We start from the raw sequence: 20,378 nt of genomic DNA on the forward strand, positions 1-20,378 counted from the left end.
GTGGCAAGTACCTCCTGAGCTAGCTTGCTGCCCCAAGATTTGAGTATTTTGCTATTAAATTAGAGTTAGCTCAAATTTTTTTCCCTTCAGCATATTAAAAAAATATTGCATGCCTTTCTGTGATTGCAGACCTGTGTCTATCTTACACTGATTTAGGCATCTGCTTACTAGCAGTTACTTAGTTGTATTTTACTTTTGGTTTTGTTGATCTATAAATCTCTTTTAAGACTTGTTTTTTTGTAAGGTGTAGAATTGATAATTTAATTTTGTTATATGGTATTTTCCATTCCTGTAATATGATTTTATATTACTTATGCTTTTACTAAAACATTTGTGGGAATCTATTTATGTTAAGGCATGTTTAGAGGAGAGATAATTGGGTTTAGTGTCAGTCTTTTGGCTTATGACTGTTAGTGATTAATACTTTAAGAATATTCTTGGCCAGGCAGTGGTGGCGCACGCCTTTAATCCCAGCACTTGGGAGCAGAGGCAGGTGGATTTCTGAGTTCGAGGCCAGCCTGGTCTACAGAGTGAGTTCCAGGACAGATAGGACTACACAGAAGCCCTGTCTCAGGAAAAAAAAAAAAAAAAAAAAAAAAAGAATATCCTTATATCACTTTACTATGACTCGTATATCTTATTATTATTAAGATTATGACTGTGGTGGTCTTAATAAGAATGGCCCCCATAGGCTCATATATTTGAATGTTTGGTTCCCAGTTAGTGAATTATATAGGAAGAATTAGGAGGTGTGGCCTTGTTGGAGGAGGTTTGTCACTGGGGATGGGCTTCCATGGCAGGCCCAGTTTCTGTCTATGTCTATCTCTCCCTCTCCTCCTTTCCCCCACGATCCTCTTCCCTCTTCCCCTCTCTCCCTCTCTGCTTGTCTCCCTCTCTCCCTCTGCCACTTTCCTTCTCTCCCTCTGTGCCTCCAACTTGTAAGCTCTCAGCTACTGCTCCAGTACCCTGTGTGCCTGCCTGCTGCCATGCTCCCTGTTATTGATGGTCATGAACTCACCTCTGAAACTGTAAGTAAGCCCCCGATTAGATTCTTTCTTTATCAGTTGCCTTGGTCATGGTGTCTCTTCACTGCAATAGAAAAGTAACATAGATGGGTCCTTACTATTATCACCTATGTTTGTTGTAAAACAAATGGACTTAGATGAAGAAAACTGCACATTTACTTGTAACAGCTTTATGTGCCCCCTTCCTTTTCCTTTCATTGTCCACTTCCCCCTCCCATTTGGTTTAGGTAGTTTCCATTAGAAGAGTCATAAGACTTAACTCCTATTCTTCAAATGTCACTTGAAATACTATTTTACTAGGACACTTTGTGTGCCCCAGTCTTCCTCCGTAAGGCTGGCATCTATCCCCCACCTCTGTGGTTGAATACTTGAATATATGCCTGTCTGGTATGTCACATGTTACAGTTTTAGCTATGTTCCTATTTATATGGTTGCTTGCTTTATAGCTATTTCTGTCAACTGGATCATGAACTCCATAAAGAATATGTAGCAACCCCCCATCATTGTATCTGAGCATAATGTTTATTAATGAATAGATAAGAGAATTAACTAGCTATTTTAACTATATTTCTCTTTAAGTGTTATTTTGGTTCAGGGGTGGAATATCATGTTGACTTGTTCAAAATAGAAAATAATTTATTTTAAATGTCTTAAGTGGTTTTCAACAAAGGTTGAGAGTATCTTAAACAAAAAAGGATATACTATTTGGAAGGACTTGGGATAGTGTTTCTAATCTGTGTCTTTGAGACATTTATTATGAAGTTATTTAAGATTTTATAGGTATTTCTAATAAGATCTTTATTTCTAGTTCAGTTTAATGTAAAATTTGATTTGCCAAATAACTGAATAATTTAGAGGATTATTTCCAGCATTTTGATTACTTTTAGGATATGGTTTCTTTTGGTTCCTTGATTATAAGTGTTTTTAGTTTTTTTTTTTAATGTAATCTTGCTATTAACATATAATTTATGTACAGTACATTTTAGCTACTTAAACCAAGTCAATGAGGTGTAGTATAGGGAGAGATAAGTGTGACTGTGACTGTAGTCATGTTACGCCTTTTTGTAGTCTGTAGAGAGCAGTGCCCCTTAGCCACCCTTCTCTCTGCAAGCACTTGCTGCAGTGTCTGTCTCTGAAGGTTGTCTGTTCCAGGTCTTTCGCATAGATGGGATAATGAAAGGCATTCTTTCCTGGGATCCTGTTTTTAAAGATCACAGTACTATAGCATGTGTCAGTGCCATGTGTGTTTTCTGACTGGTAATATGAATGTGTATAGAGGTATCACAGTTTGTGTATTCATTAGTTGATAGGCATTTGGACTATATATACATTATGAACAATGTTTCTGTAAACATTGTTTATGGGAGTGTAATGTTTTCATTTCTTTTGCATGTGTGTTTAGAGATAGAATTTTTGGATTTAACTATTTGAGGGACTGTCAAATTTTTTTGTTTTGTTTTGTTTTTTGGTCAGTTCTCTTTTTTCTTTTGTTATTAAAGAAGTGCCTTAAAAACTACTTAATATAACTTTATAAACAAAAGCTCTATATTGAAATGACCATATGAGATTGCTGTTAACTTAATTGCACTACTTTTTGTGACAGGTTAGTCTTTTATCATCCTTTATTTTTGTTGAGTGTGTGAATGTGAGTGTGTGGGAGTATGTATATGTGATTGTGTAAGTATTAGTGTGTGAGTGTGTGTGTGTGAATGGATATGAGAGTGTGGTTGTGTGTGTGAGTGTATATGAGTGTGTGCTCCATACTTTCATCCTTGAAGATCTCCCTATTAATGTGCATATTTTTCACATATTAGTGCTGAGAAATTGGTTGAAGATTGGCTTTTAGAATTATATTATTTAAGACTGTGGCACACACCTTTATTTCCAGCACTCAGGAGGCAGAGGCAGGTGGACTTCCAAATTTGAAGCCAGCTTGGTCTATATAGCAAGTTCTATGCCAGTCTAAAAAACAATACCCTGTCTCAAGACAAACTATATTGTTTATATATAAAATATGAGTAAGATATTTCTGAAAGAGTTGAAAGTTGTTTATGAACTCATTCCTCATATAAACTGAGGCATACGTTTTTAAAGTGTTGAAAATAACTTCTAATTTCTCCCAGAGCTTAGAATTTGGGGTAGTTGAAAATTCATACATCTAGGTCTTTGGCATTTGTTGAATGAAGCCTTGATTTTTCAACAGGCTGTAATACTCTGGATGATAAATTTAAAGACAGAGTTAAAAAAATATTTTCTTCCTATATTATAGCATTTGAGTTGCAATTAGAGCTTTTCAGATTTCTGGCTATCTTTACCACAAAGTATAGGGTATTGACTTGTGCTTAATTCTCGGGCCTGTTTAAGGTAAGGGGTGAGATTATCTGACTATGCTGTAGTCATCGTTGTTCAGTAGAGTGGCTGAGTTGAAGATACTAAAGGCTAAGTTTAGAATTTCAGTTAGAGTAGCATTAGTAAGCTCTTACTTTTATTTTGCACTCTAGTTATATAGTGAAAGGAGTGTCACAGCAAGTATAATAACATTGCAGAAAAGAATGCTGAACTATGAAGATGGCAGCCTCGGGAAACTAAGATTTTTACCAGAGGGTTTCAGGTCTTTATGTCTCAGACAGAGAATTGAACAGGACATGAAAAGGGAGAGGTAAAAGTATACATTTATTAGAAGTGAGAGTAAGAGCGTAGAGTGCACTCCACAGAATGGAAGCAGGATCAAGCAAGCCTGGGACTCAAGAGCTGGGAGTTCTTTTCATGAATGTAGGTGGAGGGAGGAGACAACCTCTAGGGAGTGAATTCTTACCTAGATTGGCAAACGAGCTGCTGTGTAAGTTTGGTTGATCTGCATATAATTGTGCTATATATATCCCTTAATTGTAAGCTTATGGATGTCTTATCTTGAGTGTGCAAGACGGTAAACAGGAGTTTTTCCTGACACCTGTCATAAGGATAGGTTGGCATTGGCTGTGCTTGATTCCAATGTCAGTCTAAGCTGGCTTTTAAAGAATTCTTTCTATCATAATGTGCTATCCATAAATTACCTACTGAAGAGGAGGTGCCAGGAGTTGCCTTACTGAGAAGGGACAGACACGAATATATTTCATGAACAGGTGCTATAAGTCACTGGGCTGTCTTAGTCTTGGGTGTCTTAAAATATTGGCCAGCTTGTTAGCACCATCCTAGCATATATGCCTTGAACTGTTCTTATTTAAAGTTGTATTTTTATTTATGCCTCTGTGTGTTCATGAATGTGTGACACCTATGTTCTGGTGCTGGCACTGTTAGAACACGGACGAGGGCCTCAGATCCTTAGGAGCTGGAGTTGCAGGGAGTCTTATGTCACCAGACATGAGTGCAGGAAAATGAGCAAGCACATTTTAGTCTCAGAGCCATCTTTCTAGTCTTTAAACTATTATTTTATTTGCTGGTAGAAAGACTAATGGCTCAGCTGTCTGAAAGTTGAACAAGGATGCTGGTTATGACTTCAAAGTCATCTCGAAATTGCTCACATTCTATATAATTTGAAGATAAGTAAAGCCCTCTGAATTTATGTACATTATCTATAACATGAATATGACCCTCTTAGTGATTGATGCAGAAAGCATGAACATTTTAGATGCATAAGGAAATTACTTGCCTGTCTTTTAAAGGGTTGTTGCAATAAACTAATTGAAAAAGAGGCCCACTATTTTATTAATATGCAAAAGGGAAAAGTCAAATTTTGGGGGAAAACCATTGCGTACTTACTACCCCAGCATAATATATGTACTCCTTTTGTATAGAGGAGAAGGAAATGGGAGAGTGTCATTCATTTTAGGAAAGTAGTAATGCTTTTTAGTGGAACTCAATGGGCTTGGAGAACATACTGTGGCTTGTAGTATGTCTGCTGGGCCTACAGAACAGATGACAGTGGTTTGTAAATTATTCTTTATGGGATTGAAATAGAAGATAAGTGGTGTTTGGAAAAAGTGTGGCTAGGTACATGGACAGAGTTCAGTCTTTGTCCCTGTGATAAGAATTTAATCTTCTCTAATTAGTGAGATTTCAGTGAGAGACTGAAGGCAATTGTGTTCCCCTTTGGCAGGTCCAGTCAGGATAGGAAGCTCGTGGATATGGCAGAAAGCCTCTCTGTGTGCTGGGAAGGGTAAACTAACGTCCGAGGGACCTTGAGTCTGAAATGTGCTCTGTTGCCTTCTAGCCTGATACCTCATCTTCAGGCTGTTAGTTCTCAGCCCCAACACAGTGAAGTAGCTCTGCCAACCTGTGAATATGATCTAGTTGTGACTCGTTTAATTTTACATGAACAGATTTGTAGAATGACTTTAATAGCATATTATTCAATGACTTGGTTCGGAAACATTTGTGGAGATACTGTATACAGGGGTGGGTGAGATGGATGGCTCAGTGGGTAAAAGTACCTGCTACACAAGCCCATGGCCTGTGTTTGATCCAAAGAATCCATGAAAGGAGAGGACTGGCTCTCCACAGTTGTCCTCTGACCTGCACACACAAGTTATGGCACATCATGTTTCTCCATCATGCATGCATGCATGTACATGCACATAAATACATACTAATTATAAGTAAAAAAAATGCTTTAGAAGATAACAGATAAGTCTAGCTCTTGAAATTTTACTTGAAATCTATCACAAAAGGTTTTATGGTTGGTGGACTCCCCTGTGTTAAAGTTTAGTATATGGTATTGAAAATTTAAACAGTTTTAAGATAAGAATAGTTAATATAGTTTGTAACATGCTTGTGAATACTTTGGAGTATTTCTGAGGACTAACACTGAATAATACTTTCCAATATGTGTGATAGGACTTTGGTCTTGGTCAAAGATACTGTCAGCAGAGTGTGTTTTCAGTGAGTGAGTAGCTTGGGTTTGGTGTAAATTTGCTTGGCCTCTCTCTCAGTGCAGGTTAAGTTAGTGGGCTCCACTGAGGGAGGACATCAGCTCTAGAATGAAGGAGAGGTACAGTGGGAAGTGCGGTGTGATAGGACACTGAACAAGGAGGTATTCTGGTCCAGTCCTGGTGTTGACAATTCTACATGAGTCTGTTCTCAAGGATTTTCTCTATTCTCATACAATGTGAGCGGTTTAAGAGTTGATGGACTTTTGGAAAGGGATGCCATAAAGTTGATAAACCAGAAAAAGTGTCTGTGTTTCAGGTTAGCATATACTGTTATGGGTTTCATTTTGGCTTCTGCATGCATGTGTGTCATTAGACTTTTCTTTACATTTGTTCCCCCTCACTCCCCTTTCCTGGACTCTGTCTGGTTGCTACCTTTTTTCCAGTTAGCCTTACTTCTGCATCCTTGTTATAACTCATTTCCCTCTCTGTATCATATCGTTTAAGATGTTTTAGAATACATTTTAAAAGTCAGGCATCCTATCCCAGTAACACAGTAAATTGAATGATTGCCCAGAAAAGATAGTTTGAGGATTTGATCAGGTCAGAATTTGATTCTGATTCCCTTAGTAAGGACATCTACATATAAATGAACCTTGCAGGGAGACTGGAAATAGTTTGATCTCTTAAATATGTATAAACCCTTTGTATATACTGTTGTTTAGTCTAATACAAATGAATGTGTATCTAAAAGCTGTAAACCTTTCCTAAGTCTTTTCCACTTTTAATGCTTTTTGCTTTAGGTTGAAGCAGGGCAATTCTTAGTATAGGAATATATATGAGACAACTTTTCAGTTTGAGTTTTGACCACTGAGTTTCCCAGTCTGTCACCTGCATTGGAATGCCTATTTTCTGTCGTTGGCATGCTTTCCCCAGTGGTGACTCTGTTTGCTTGTGTGGAGTATGTATGCATGGTTGTGTCCCCAGAGTGCTTTGAATCCTTATGCAGGCTCAAACATGATCAATTCCATGGTGACAATAAGCTGAGTCAATTTTTCCTTGTACTACAGTGACCTTCTATTTGCATTCCAAAATGTCCAGTCTCTATTTACACTTACCTATTTCTCTTCTTATATTTCCTAAATTAAGTTGTTTCACTCCTAAATATTTCAATATGAATGAAGGGCACACCACGTTAATTATCTGTTGCCTCAGTAACAGTCTGCCACAAATTACAGCTTAAAACAATACATTTATTAAATGATACTTAAGTATCAAGGGTTTGGGCATGATTTAGAAGGGTCTTCAGCTCCAAGTCTCTTACAGGACTTCAGTCATGTTCTGCTTCGCCAGAGCTAGCTAGGGAGAATCAGTAAGAGCTAAATCACTTTTATGTATCTAGGGCTTAGAAATGGCACTACATTGCCATTTCTTTGTATTGTTGTTTGAAATAAGTTTAGGCCATCCTACAGTAGAGATAGGTCATATGAAGGCGTGAATAACCACGAAGACTAAATCATTTGAAGCCTTCAGAATCGCTCTGCTAGAGATTAGTCTCCTTATAGGCTTCACTGAAGACTCATGTAATTTCATATAAATATATAAAATAAATGAAAAGTTTTGCCTGCCTGTATGTATGTGTACCATGCTGCTTGTCTGTGGAGGTGGGAAGAGGGTCTCTGATCCCCTAGAGCTGAAGTTATGCATGGTTGTGAGGCACTTTGTAGGGGCTTGGGAACCAACCTGGGTCCTCTCCAAGAGCCACATGTACTTTTATCTTAGCCATCTGCCAGCCCCTGTGGTTTCAGAGTTTAAGCTGTACAGCTTAGCTTCGTATCTGTCCTTTAGCCCTTTTATTCCTTCTAATTTGAGTAGCCATTTTTATTAGTTTTTGGTTGAAGCAAATAAAAGCAATTAATGTGTTTATCTGTTCCTTAAGTATAGTATGGTTTGGTCTTTATCAATTGAAGGATATCTGGATTGCTTCCAGTTTGGGATTATTAGAAGTAAGGCAATTTTGAACATTTGTATGTAGGTTTTTATTTGCATATAAAATGTTATTTCCCTTGAATCAGTGTTTAAGAGTCTAGTTTTATGTTGTTGTTGTTGTTGGGTTTTTTGTTTATTTTGTTGTTGTTGTTTTTTGGTTTGTTTTTTGGGTTTTCTAGACAGGATTTTTCAATGTAGCCTATGGCCTCAAACTTGTAGAGATCCACCTGCCTCTACCTCCCAGTGCTGGGACTAAAGGCATGTGGCACCACTGCCCGGCGAGTTTAGTTACTGAATCACACAAAAAATACTTAAGAAACTATAATATACACCTAAAATGGCTGTACCATTTTACACTCACATTAGGGTACAGGTATTCCATTTTCTCTTGTGTGTGTGTGTGTGTGTGTGTGTGTGTGTGTGTGTGTGTGTAACATGTAAGAGTTAGTTCTCTCCTAATATGTGGGTCTTGGGGATTGAATTCAGGTCATTAGCCATTGAGCCATTGTCATCTGAAGTTTCTCTGAGTTGGTAATAGCCTTTGAGCCATCACTGTGTTTTAATTTTAGCTGTTCTGATAGGCAAGTAATGATGACTGGTGGTGGATGTTTGTGATGGCTATTGGTGTTGCACATGTTTTCATATGCTTATCTGCCTCCTTGGATATGCTTAATGAGTTCTTATTCATGCCTTGCCTGTTTTCTAATTGAATTGTTTGCTTTTTTTCAAAGCCTAATCATTGTAAATACTTGTATTATTTTAGATATCATTTTTTGAACATAAAATAGGTTCTTCCAGGCTGTATCTTCTCATTTTACCTTTTAACAGAGTCCTTACCAGAACAAGATTTTAATTATTTCTGTAGCCTGATTTTTGCTTTTATAGATTAGTGAGTTTTGTGTAGGAACTTGCCTAGGATTTAGAGAAAGGATAATTGTATATTGTGGGTAGTGATATGAGAAAGTCAGTCAGTCAGTCAGTCAGTCAGTCAGTCAGTAAGAACACGTGTAGCTGCTATAGAAACAGTACAGAGGCCTCTCAAAAACCTTTATGACCCAGCAGCCCTACTCCTGGGTATATAAAAGTCATTGCATCAAAGAGATACCCACACCCCTGCTTATTGCAGCACTAGTCACAGGAACCAGAATTATAGAGTCAGCCAAGATGTCCATCAGTAGATGAATGGATTTTAAAAACTGTGTGGGAACAGACATGGCTCAGTGGTTAAGAACATTTGCTGCTCTTGCATAGGACTGGAGTTTGATTGACAGGTGGTTCACAGTCATCTAGAACTCCAGACTCAGGGCTTTTGTGCCCTCTTCTGGCCTCCAAGGCATACACACAAATGGCATTCATATATACAGGCATGCATGTATACACACAGATTTTGTTTTCAAAGATTGTGTGTGTGTGTTTATGTGTGGTGTATGTGTGTCCATGAATATATGTGTGTGACAGAGCAGGGGTTAGGAAGAATACTGTTTAACCATAACAAGGATGCAATCCTGCCGATGCATGACTGAAACTTCAGGGCATTATGTTAAGTAAAGTAAATTAAGTATAGAGAGACAAATATTGCAGAAGCTAAAGACATTAATCACATAATAGTAGATGTACAATAGCACTTAGTAGAAGCTAGGAAGGGAAAGCAGTCACAGGGTAAGATAAGCAGTACGCAGATACAATTGCTATAGTTCTCTTATGTTACAAAGTTGGGGAACTAATCCAGAGCCATTAGTTGTACATTTCACAATAACTAGAGGAAGATTTGAGTTCCCAGAATCATAGGGAGTTGATATTTGAGGGATGGGAGTTCTGAGTACTCTGGTTTGGCCATTATACATTGTATTTGCACAGAAATTTGATTTGTAATGTGGTCACATAAGTGAGTATAAATGTTATATGTTAATTAAAAAAATAGAAACCAGGGAGCTGGAGAGATGGCTCAATAGTTAGAAAGAGTGTTTGACATTCTCAGAGCCTGTAACTCCAGCTCCAGAGAATCTGACATCCTCTTTGGTCTCTGCAGACTCTTAGACATACATACAGGCAGGCAGGCAGGCAGGCATGCACGCACGCACGCACATGGGCACACACACACACACACACACACACACACACACACACACACACACACACACTCTCTCTCTCTCTCTCTCTCTCTCTCTCTTTCTCTCTCTCTCTCTCTCACACACACACACACACACTCTCACAGCATACTCTCCCTAATGAGCCCTCCCTTCCTTGGAGCTTATTTTCCTGTTTCCACTGTTGCTGGAAAGAAGTGGCAGGGACTGGGGGCCTAGGAAATAGGTTGGGCATTGAAGCCAGGAATGGAAGCCACTCTGCTGGTGGCAATGGAACTCCTGTTATTTCCTAGCTGCTGCCAGCCAGGCCACTATTGCCTCCTTGTCAAGGTTGTCCAGCACCCTGACTCTGAGCAAGAAAGGACAGCTAAACCCACAAAACCCCAAACTGCCATGCTTGGTGATCTGTAAGTTCTGTTTTACATTTGTTTGTTTGTTTTGTTTTTCCCTTCCTCTTGCTTACCCTAGCTAGAGGTTTGCCGTTTTTTTTGTTTGTTTGTTTGTTTTGTTTTTAAGGACTCAATCTCTGGCTTCATTCTTTTTCCTAGTTCTCATTTTTAGTTTGATTTCTACTGTAATTTTTGCTTTACTTTTTATTTATTGTGATATTCATGGTTACATTTCTTTTTTTGTCCTAGCTCCTTAGGGTGGAAGCTTAGGTGATTGATTTTACAATTTTCCTAATTTCCTTGTACGTATTTAACACGTCTGCTAAGTGTTATTTTTATGGTATTGCACCGTTTCCGTAAGTTTCGTTCTTTTTAAAAAAAAATTAGTCTAGTTCGATTTATTTCTGTGTTTACCCTGAGGCTTCCTTGATTTGTGTATTATATGGAACTGTGTTGTATATGCTAACTATTTTAAGATTTTTCTAACTGTCTTGTATGAATGATTCTAATTTAATCCCATTGAGGTCTGTGAGCTGTTCCTGTTACTGACACGTTTTCCTGTGGTAGTGAGTGCTCCTGTGTGAGTTGAGGAGAATGCTCTTTGCTGTTGGTGAGTGTTCTGTGTATGTCAGTTACATCCAGTTGATTGATAGTGCTTTTTAGCTCATTGGTGTTCTGAGTTTCTGCCTCCTGAATCTGTCAGTTGCTCAAAGTGAGAGGCTGGGAATCTGCAATTATAATAGTGCTTCTTGCAATTCTGACAATTTTTTCCTCAAGTATTTTGACACTTTTTTTTGTTTGGTACAGTCACATTAAGAGTTGTGTCTTCTTGAGGAATTGACACATTTCATCAATGCCCCTCTGTCCCTAATGATTTCCCCTTCTTAAGTAAGCCTGATTTGGATCTGGCTGGTCTGCCTTCTATTTAAAACATGCTGCATCTTCATCTGTTTTTTTTTCACATTCACATGTCCTTTATTTATTTATTTATTTATTTCATTTTTTTTCGATTTTTCATTAGATATTTTCTTCATTTACATTTCAAATGCTATCCCGAAAGTCCCCTATACCCTCTCCCTGCCCTGCTCCCCATGTCCTTTATTTTTATGTGGGTTTCTCATAGGTGATGTATTTGAGCAGTTGTTTTTCTCATCCATTCCAATATTCTCTTTAAGTTGGTTTATTTCAGCCATTTACTTACAAACTGATTATTGATATAATTGGATTGATATCTGCCATATGTAAAACTGTTTTCCATTTCATACACTTGTTTCTTGCATCTTTTTTTTTTCTATCTCTGATTTGAAATGAGCCTCCAGTGTGACTTTATTTTCTTTTACATATTAATTGCATTTCTCTTAAACTCTTTAGTGCTTGTGTTAATACAAGAGTATATTTTGTACACGTCTAGAGGGCTAGAGTCCACAATGGCTGGGACTGCCTGGAAGCAGGTGGCAGGGACAGGAAGCTGAAAACTCATACCTTGAACTGTAAGCTTGAAACTGGGAGAGCAACTAGAAGCAGGCAAGGCTTTTTATTCTCATAGCCGTCCTCCAGTGACACACTTCCCCCAGGAAGGCTGCACCACCTAAACTGCCTCAAATAGTGCCGTCCACTGGGGCTGGGCTGAAATGCCCGAGACGGTAGATTTAGATTTTCTCATCCAAACCATCACACTGCTTAGCCTAAAGTTTGTTAAATACGTTTATAACTAATCTAACTCTAGCTTTAAATAATAGTAAACTGCTTATGAGTGGTATTGACACTGATTTTCAGAATATATTTTATTCCTTTCTTGTTTGACTGTACCAGAGGGCCATAGATTAGGTGGTTTGTAATAGGAAATGTATTGGATTACAGTTTTAGAAGCTGAGCTATTCAAGATTCAGGAATTAACATCTGGGAAAAAGATCTTTTGTGGGAAGCATCCCATGGCAGAAGGGTAGGGAAGGAAGTGAGGGTGACAGAGAACTCTCCTTATCCTTCCTGAATGAGCTCAGTCTTGGTATGCAGGATATGTGACAAGATCAAAACAGTCAGGCGTCTACTTTACCACTGCTCATCTTGGGAAGTTCCCCGAACCAAAAATGATATTGATTCTTTGGTAGTTTCATACCTGTGTGCATTGATCTTACACACCCCAACATGCCAACATGCTCCCAACATGTTCTCTTCCCATCTTTATACCTTCTCCTTTTTAAAGAAACAAAACAAAACAACAACAACAACAACGAAACCCTTACTGAGTCCAGGTAGTAGTACCAACTAGAATATGGACTGATGTGCTTGATTCTGTGCAGATAATCAGGTAATCATCATTGCAGTGAGTTCATGGGTGTAGCAGCCATGTCATGCCCAGCAGACTGCATTTCACAGGTTTCCACCCCATCCTTCAACTTGTACATTCTTTCTACCCTTTCTTTACTGTGTTGCTGGAGCTTGGCAGAGAGGGGAATAGTTGTCCCACTTGAATACTTGACAGTCACTTTTTCTCAGTACTTTGACCTAGTTATGAATCTTTGAATTAATTGTTGCTTCCTATAGAATCAGCTTCTCTGGTCAGGGTTGAGAGCAACACTCATCTGTGGGCATAAGCCAATATCTAGAAGGCATTTTGGTATGGGTTGCCCCACCCCTCACAGCCACCCCCATGGCCTGTGACCTCCAGATCCCTGGATTTTTGACCAGGTTTACAGTGCCAGTCAGGGCTTAGAGCCAACCAGAAAGTGGTTGGTTATTCCATAATCTTCACTCCATCACTGTACTCCATCACTGTAAGAAGTGGTGGGCACTTCTTACCTAGTGCGTTAGTATTGTCATGTCCAGGATTCATTGCTGGGTCATCCCATTGATGACTTGCCTTGCCTACCTGCCTGTGTAGCACCTTTCAGCATTACGGACATTAGCTGTCTGTGAGGAAGTTTTTCAGGTCAATTCCGGTTGGATTTCTGTATGCCCTACAATCAGAATGTGTGCTGAGGAGCAGTGGATCTAGTTCTTGTGGGCATGAAGAGCAGTGGCAATATTGTTTGAGGGGGCATATGGGACATTTTTGATGTATAACTTATAAGGAAGTATCCCACTCCTGCTACTAAGATTTTCATTTAATAACCCATGTCTTCTGAGGAAATTATTGCTCACCCACACAGGGAACTGTGTTCAAATACCTTTACCTTCTTTTTAATAGCTCACAAAGTAGTGGAGGATCTTTAATACATCCTTAGTTTTGATGGTGCTTGTCTCTTCTCCATCCACCCACTATGCCTGCCCCACTTAAACCTCCAACCCCGAGTATTCCCCCTCTACTTTCAAATCACAAATCAAGATTGGATTTCTTTCCCCTCCCCTTTCAATACTTGAAATAGTTCCTTTATTTGCCTGTGGAGTTTTTGATGAGAAGTTTAATGTAATTCTAATCTTTGTTTCTCTGTAGTGGACTTTTCCCCACTCTTTGTGATTTTTTTTCCCCCATGACTTTCTCTGTGGTTTTCTACTGTTTGAATATACTGTGCCTATGTGCTAGTTTTTGTCAGCTTATTAAGGAGTTGCCCCTATCAAATTGGACTGTGGACATGTCTGTGGAGCATTTTCTTGATTAGTGATTGATTGCCACCATAGGCAAGTGGTCCTGAGTTGTATAAAAAGCCAATAAGCTGAGCAAGCTATGGGGAACAAGCCGGTATGCAGATTTCCTCCGTGGTTCTTGCCTCTGCCCTTGCTTGCGTTCTTAGTCTGACACGGAGCTGTTCACTCCACCCCTCCCCTGTTTGGATTTGGTATAGTTTTTATCATAACAGTAGAGAAACTTAACCAGTATAGTCTAGATATACATTTTCTTCCCTTGTTTTCTTTCTATTGTTGTTGTTGTTGTTGTCGTCGTATTTGTTTCTTGGTTTTGTCTTAACTTCCTGGATAGATGGTTTGATATCATTACTGGCTTCCAAAAATCCTCAGTCACTGCATTGCCTTGCGTGTTTCTCCTGTTGCTGTTTTCTTTCAGTGCAGCTGTGCGTATGTCATAGCTCTTTGATTTCTTGCAGCCATTGGACACCCCCACTCTCTCTTTTCCCCTCTTTTCAGCCTGGGATTTTTCTGTAGAATATTTCCATAATGTTACCTATCTATCCTATGTATTATCTACTTATTTCTTTAGAACTCTTAAAGTGATAACCATAGTTATTTAAAGACATTTCGTATCTAGTAATTCTAAAATCTGTACCTCTGAGACTGGTTCTAATATGTTGTCTATTCAAACTTAGGGAAAAAAAGATCTTTTAGGGCCTTTCCCTTCTCCACTCCCCCTCTCCCCTGCTTCCCTTTGACGTCCTCGTCTCGCAGTTCTTGTGCAGCCCCTTGTATTGAGATTACAGGTGTTTGCTTGATACTGTGTTCAAGTCTAGCGTGCTTTCTGATTGTGAGTTCATCAGTAACTGTCGATCCAGTTCTTTTTTTATAACATGGCATCCCAAGGAGTTAACCTATAACCTCTGTACAGTTGTCTGTCTTCCTAAGGTTGTGGTCCTTCATGTGGGGTGCTGGGAATTGAACACGGGTTCTCTGCAAAAACAAGGTCTTTTAGCCACTGAGCCATCTCTCCAGCCCTGCTTGTTTTTCAGTTGATAGTGTTTGGAAGTATACTAGTCATATATTTTATTTAAAGTTTCACAGTTTGGGTGTGTGTGTGTGTGTTTGTTTGTTTGTGGTTGTGCTGGGATTGTTGGTGGCAGTATGGACTCTGGTTACTATTTTATACTTCCTGTTACAAGCTCCTGCTACAGCCTTTATTTTGTTTCTATTCTTTTCCAGCTTCTCTCATACCTCTAGGTTGGCTCCTTCTTGGCCCAGCATTCTTTTTAATGCTTTTTAAAACTTATATTAATTTAGAGGTTTTCTGTGCTTTTTTTCATGGTTATATACTATTCTCTTTCAAACCGTAAACATTGTATAACTTTGTGGTAGTTCCAGTAATTTTATAATGGTGGATTATTTCCCTTTTTTGACTTTAACTAATCACTTCAGTTTTCTTTCTTTTTTTAATTCTAGGAACATTTTAGTGGATAAACCAAATGATCAGTCTTCCAGATGGTCTTCAGAGAGCAACTATCCTCCCCAAGTAAGATTGCATGCAGCGCCGGGGACTATTAGAAGTTGGCATGGATGGGTACTTACTCAATTGCTATCAATTGTGTAGAATCCATTGAGAGTTCATTTTTGTCTTCAGGATTGTGAGCTACATCTTCTTTTTGGTCTGTTAAATTTTTATTTTATAGGTAAAGACAATGTGGGATTTGATGAGACACTTTTACTTCCTATTGACATTTTAAATTTTAATTTATATTTTTAATGTATCAATAAGGATGCAAAATTAAGTTGTTTTTGTTTTGTTCTGAAAAAAAACAACAACTTATGAATAAAATGTTAGACAAGGACTTGAGTGCTGTTCTGCTCTAAGCCAGGTTGTGTTCCCATTCTGTTATGCTCAAATCATTCTGTAAATGTTAGTAAGTTGAACTTTGAATGCGGGGGCTTTTCAGAAAAGTCAACATAGTTTGTTACATTGTTATTGTAATCTTTTAAAAATTATGTTTACTTATGTATGCATGTGTTGAGCGTGGGTGAGTATGTGCGTGTGAAGATGCAAAGATGATTTATGGGAGTCTGTCCTTCCATCATATGAGTTTCACATGTACCCTCACCTGCTAAGCTGTCGTGCTGGCTTGGTGTGCTATGTTAAGATGGTATATACAGAAGGTGTTACGGCCAGGCACTAAATACTCCTTTTTCCTGGTAAGCAGTGCTGCTACTAAATAAATCATTCTTTAATTTTACATGCTTAGGGTGTAGTAGGTACATTCATAATGTCTGGATCCTTGAAGGTGTCAAAAAGTAGATGGGTAAGCAAACAATATAGTAGAGTTCATGGGAACCTAGTTTCTGCACTTCTTTTTCTTTTTCTTTTTCTTTTTCTTTTTCTTTTTCTTTTTCTTTTCCTTTTTATTTGTCTGTTGCTGTAGCTATTTGGGTCACTTGATAACTATACACTTCACCTCAAAATGTTATGTATTACCCAAACATGGTGCTGATATATTGGCAGAGCGAAGATTGTATTTTTATTTACTTTGACATTATTACTGAAATTATAATGTTTTACTGTAAATTTCCAATTTTAACTATATTTTAAAGGCATTTAATGTTTTTATATATCTCTCACTTATTAAAAAATTATTTAGTAAGTACTCAAAAGGCACCAAATTAAATATTGGGAGTAGAGCTTTGAAATATTTTCTCTGTTCTTGATGAATCAAGCAGAGCCCTGAATCATTTAGTATTCCATCTATTGAATCCTTGGGTAAAAGAAACGTGACGTTTTGTAATTAAGTAAACTTACTTTAATTTTGAAATAGATAACATGTAATCAATGTGTCTTAGTTGTAACTGTGACACGAATCTGAGATTCTTTGTGGCCAGTTTCAAGGGACATGAACAATTTAGTTTTATTTATTGGACAGAATGGGCACAGTTTTGGTGTATAGATAAATAGCAAGAAGTTTTACATTACTAGTGGTTGTTTGTTGTAAAACTTGTTTCTGACTCCTGTTTGAAGACTGTGGAAGGCACTTGATTTAAAGCTGCGTGTGCTTAAAGTTTATGAAAGCTAGCACCTTAAAGCAGCACACATATATGGCTTACTTGATCCAAAGTAATTATTTTAAGATTAATCTTGGAAACACAGCTATGAGGTCAGAGGCTATGTGATACCCATTAGGGTTACCTACGTTACCCATAAAGCGGCACCACTTATCTCCACGACTAAACGTCACACACTCCTCGCTGAACCAAGACTAGCTAAGGCAAGGAAACACTGAACACCAGCCCAGATAGTCATCCAGTGCAGGAATGCCAGAAACTCACTTTAGTACTTAGGCACCCACTTGCCAAAACCAGAACTATAACCTGATCTGGATCCAGAGCCAGAGTCAAAACAAGATTTAGACTGATCCAGATACTGATCCAGAGTAGTCCTCAGATAGAGGGTAGGAAGAAGACTCCCATCAGGGAGGGGTTTCCAGCTGCAAGACAGCCTTCTGGGAAGAAGGGAAGAAGTGTGCGAGAAGCCAGCTGGAGCTCAGCAGTCAGGAAAGCACACCGCTGGGCAGTGTCTGTCATTGTAGTGAATAGTTTACTCTCAGAAGAGGACTGAGGATAGAAGTTGATCCCTTGAACAATATTTTAATAGTGGAAAGTGACACCTCAACCATACAGCTACCCAGTCCTTCCGAGAAAATACAGATAGTGCCATTGAAAAAAAGAAAGGTGACCCTTAAACAGCAGTGACAACCAACTATTGAATTCCTGATGCATAAGTCCCAATGCAAAAACAATAGGTAACATGAAAAACAAATTACCCTCCCCTTACAAGTCCGGCATAATGACCACCACTGAGAAAGACAGCCTAGTCTGAAGAAACAAAGGATACTTCATACACTATTACAACCTGGCAAGACCTCCTGCTTGTACAGTAGTGGCACACATGAGTTGAGGTAACCCTTAGAAAGAAAGATTCCTGATTGGATTTAAGGCATGCTTCACAAATTGGAACCAAGGTATGGCACGGTTACCAGGGTCAAGAACCTGTGGCTAGATAGGATATAGGTCCTAGGAAAGAATCTATTACTATTACTCTGCTAAGTGGATATAGTGTTAAATTGACTCCCAATGATTTCTTATAGATTAGTACATCTGTCAACTAATCTATACTTTTTGTACTAAATGGTGATAAACCCAAAGATCTACAATGGTCAGGGTGCAAAGAGTAAGAGACCGAGGAATGCTCCCCTTAATGAGACATCTGTTTCATACCCCCTTCTCTCAAGGCTCAGAGATGATTTGGGAAGAGAGGACAGATAGATTGATTGTAAGAGCCAGGGGTAGTAGATGATTGAAAGGAAAGTGGGTTTTCTGGGCACAGCAGGATACTTGCTCTTATGAATTCACAGCAGTCATAATAGCATACAGAAGTCCTGTGTAGGCTCAGGTCAGACCATATAACAACAAGGAGATGAGAGGTGGCTGTGAAGTCACCCCTAGCTAAGACAGTTGATAGTTGCTGTAAAAGGAACAGTCTTTTTTTCTTTAAGGATGTGGCTCCTGGCTGGTGGACTATTCTCTAGAAAAGGCCACGCATCCTAGAGTATATGGGCAGCATGAACTGAGCTTCATGAATTTCTAAAAAGAGGATACAAAGTTGAGTGGGTAAGGGTGGATCTGAGAGAAGTAGGGGTGTGTGACTATGGTCAGAGTATATAGTAAAAAATTCTCAATCAATAAAAAAGAAGAAATCCTACAAACTCAAAAAAAAAAAAAAGGAAAAAGAAAAGGAGAGAGAGATATTGATCTCCATCAAGAAGACAGTACAGTTTTAAACATCTAAAAATAAATGCACTGCATATAGGCACACTCAGTTTCACAAAGCACACTTTGCTAGGTGTGAAGACACAGCCTGACCTCAGCATGATTGTGGTGGGTGAAGGGTGAATCAGGACTTGACTTAATCAGGTTTGAGGTCCTGCCAAAAGGTAACCCAAATTCTGTGGATTCTGACCTTATAAACCAAATGGACTTAACAGTATCTACAGAGCATCCTCTCCTAAAACTGCAGAATATACCTTCTTCTCAGCAGCTTATGGGACTTTGTTTAAAATTTTATTTTAGGACATAAAAGAAATCTTAACAATTATAGGAAAATATAAATAATTTCCTGTATTCTTTTTTATCATGAGGAAAGAAAAAAAAAAAACTACAAACCAACAGTAAGAATGACTATAGAATGTATATGACCTTATGGAGGTTTACCAGCATCCTATCAAAGAGAAATAAAACCTTTTAAAAATCAAATGAAAATGACATGCAATATAACAAAGCCCATGAGATAGAATGAAAGTAATCCTAAGAGAAGAGTGAAACTCTTAGTACCTACATTTGAGATGAGAAAGGTCTCATCATTTAATGCTACAGGTTAGGGCCATAGAAAATAAGAACGAGCTGGGCAATGGTCGTGCAGGCCTTTAATTTTCATATTCAAGAGGCAGAGGCAGGAGGATCTCTGGGTTCAAGGCCAGCCTGGTCTGCAGAGTGAGTTCCACGACAACCAGGGCTACACAGAGAGGTTTTGTCTCGAAACAACAACAACAACAACAACCCACCACAACACAAAAGAAACGAGAAAAACCCCAATCAGTAGATAAAAAGAAATGATTAAGGAGATGGAGACATGGCTCAGTAGGTTAGAGTACTTGGTGTGTAAACATAAAGACCTGAGTTCAGATCTCTGCACTCACTTATGGTCCAGCTCCAAGGAGCCATGGAGGGCCAAGAGGACTGTTAGGGTTTGTTGAAGGCTAGCGTAGCTGGAAAAACAAACAAACAAACAAACAAGAAAAGAACAAAGAACTTAAGGTTCAGCGAATTGTATTATTTAAATAAATCCCATCTGTGGGTGATTCACTACTGGCTCCAAGTTTATGCTCCTGAATGAAAGACACACACACACAGCCTTTATATTTTGATATGCCTTAAACAGTGCAGTAGCTGGGCTACTTCCCACTGATAATCCTGAGTTATCAGCAACCTAATTCTGTATTCTACCTTGGCTGCCCTGGACCCAGCTGAACAGCCCTTTGGGCCGCACTCTCCGGGCTCCTTCACATGGCTGTTATGTCTCTCTGTCCTCCAATCTTCTCAGGTATGACTTCTCCTCCCTTCCACTTCTCCTGGCATGGCAGATCCCCCCAACCCCCAGGCACATCCCAAACCAGGGAAATCTCAAATCCCGCCTCTGTCTTCCCTGCCCAGCCATTGGCTTCCGGCATCTTTATTTACTAGTCAGTACCAATTGGGGGCAAGGTTCCTCAATGTCTTTTGTGGACCCAAATTAACATCGAATACAAGCAGCATTACGCCATGCCCACCATGGGGAGTGACCTGGCCTCAAAGGAACAACAAGAAAATAATGGAAGAGGTCAC

The 20,378-nt window shown here is 38.8% G+C and overlaps 1 protein-coding gene across 4 annotated transcripts in view; it reads left to right on the plus strand.

Moving 5' to 3' along the window:
• Window positions 1–20,378, plus strand: part of Mkln1 (muskelin 1, intracellular mediator containing kelch motifs) — a 117,982-nt gene that overhangs the window by 4,705 nt on the left and 92,899 nt on the right. For all 4 annotated transcript variants that reach the window (NM_013791.2, XM_017321605.2, XM_030255437.1 and 1 more), the window contains exon 2: window positions 15,399–15,468. In NM_013791.2, coding sequence (NP_038819.1) covers window positions 15,399–15,468 — 70 coding nt within the window. The remainder of the gene's footprint in view (window positions 1–15,398; window positions 15,469–20,378) is intronic.

This window comes from Mus musculus, chromosome 6, assembly GCF_000001635.26.
Source record: "Mus musculus strain C57BL/6J chromosome 6, GRCm38.p6 C57BL/6J".
Lineage (NCBI taxonomy): Eukaryota > Metazoa > Chordata > Mammalia > Rodentia > Muridae > Mus > Mus musculus.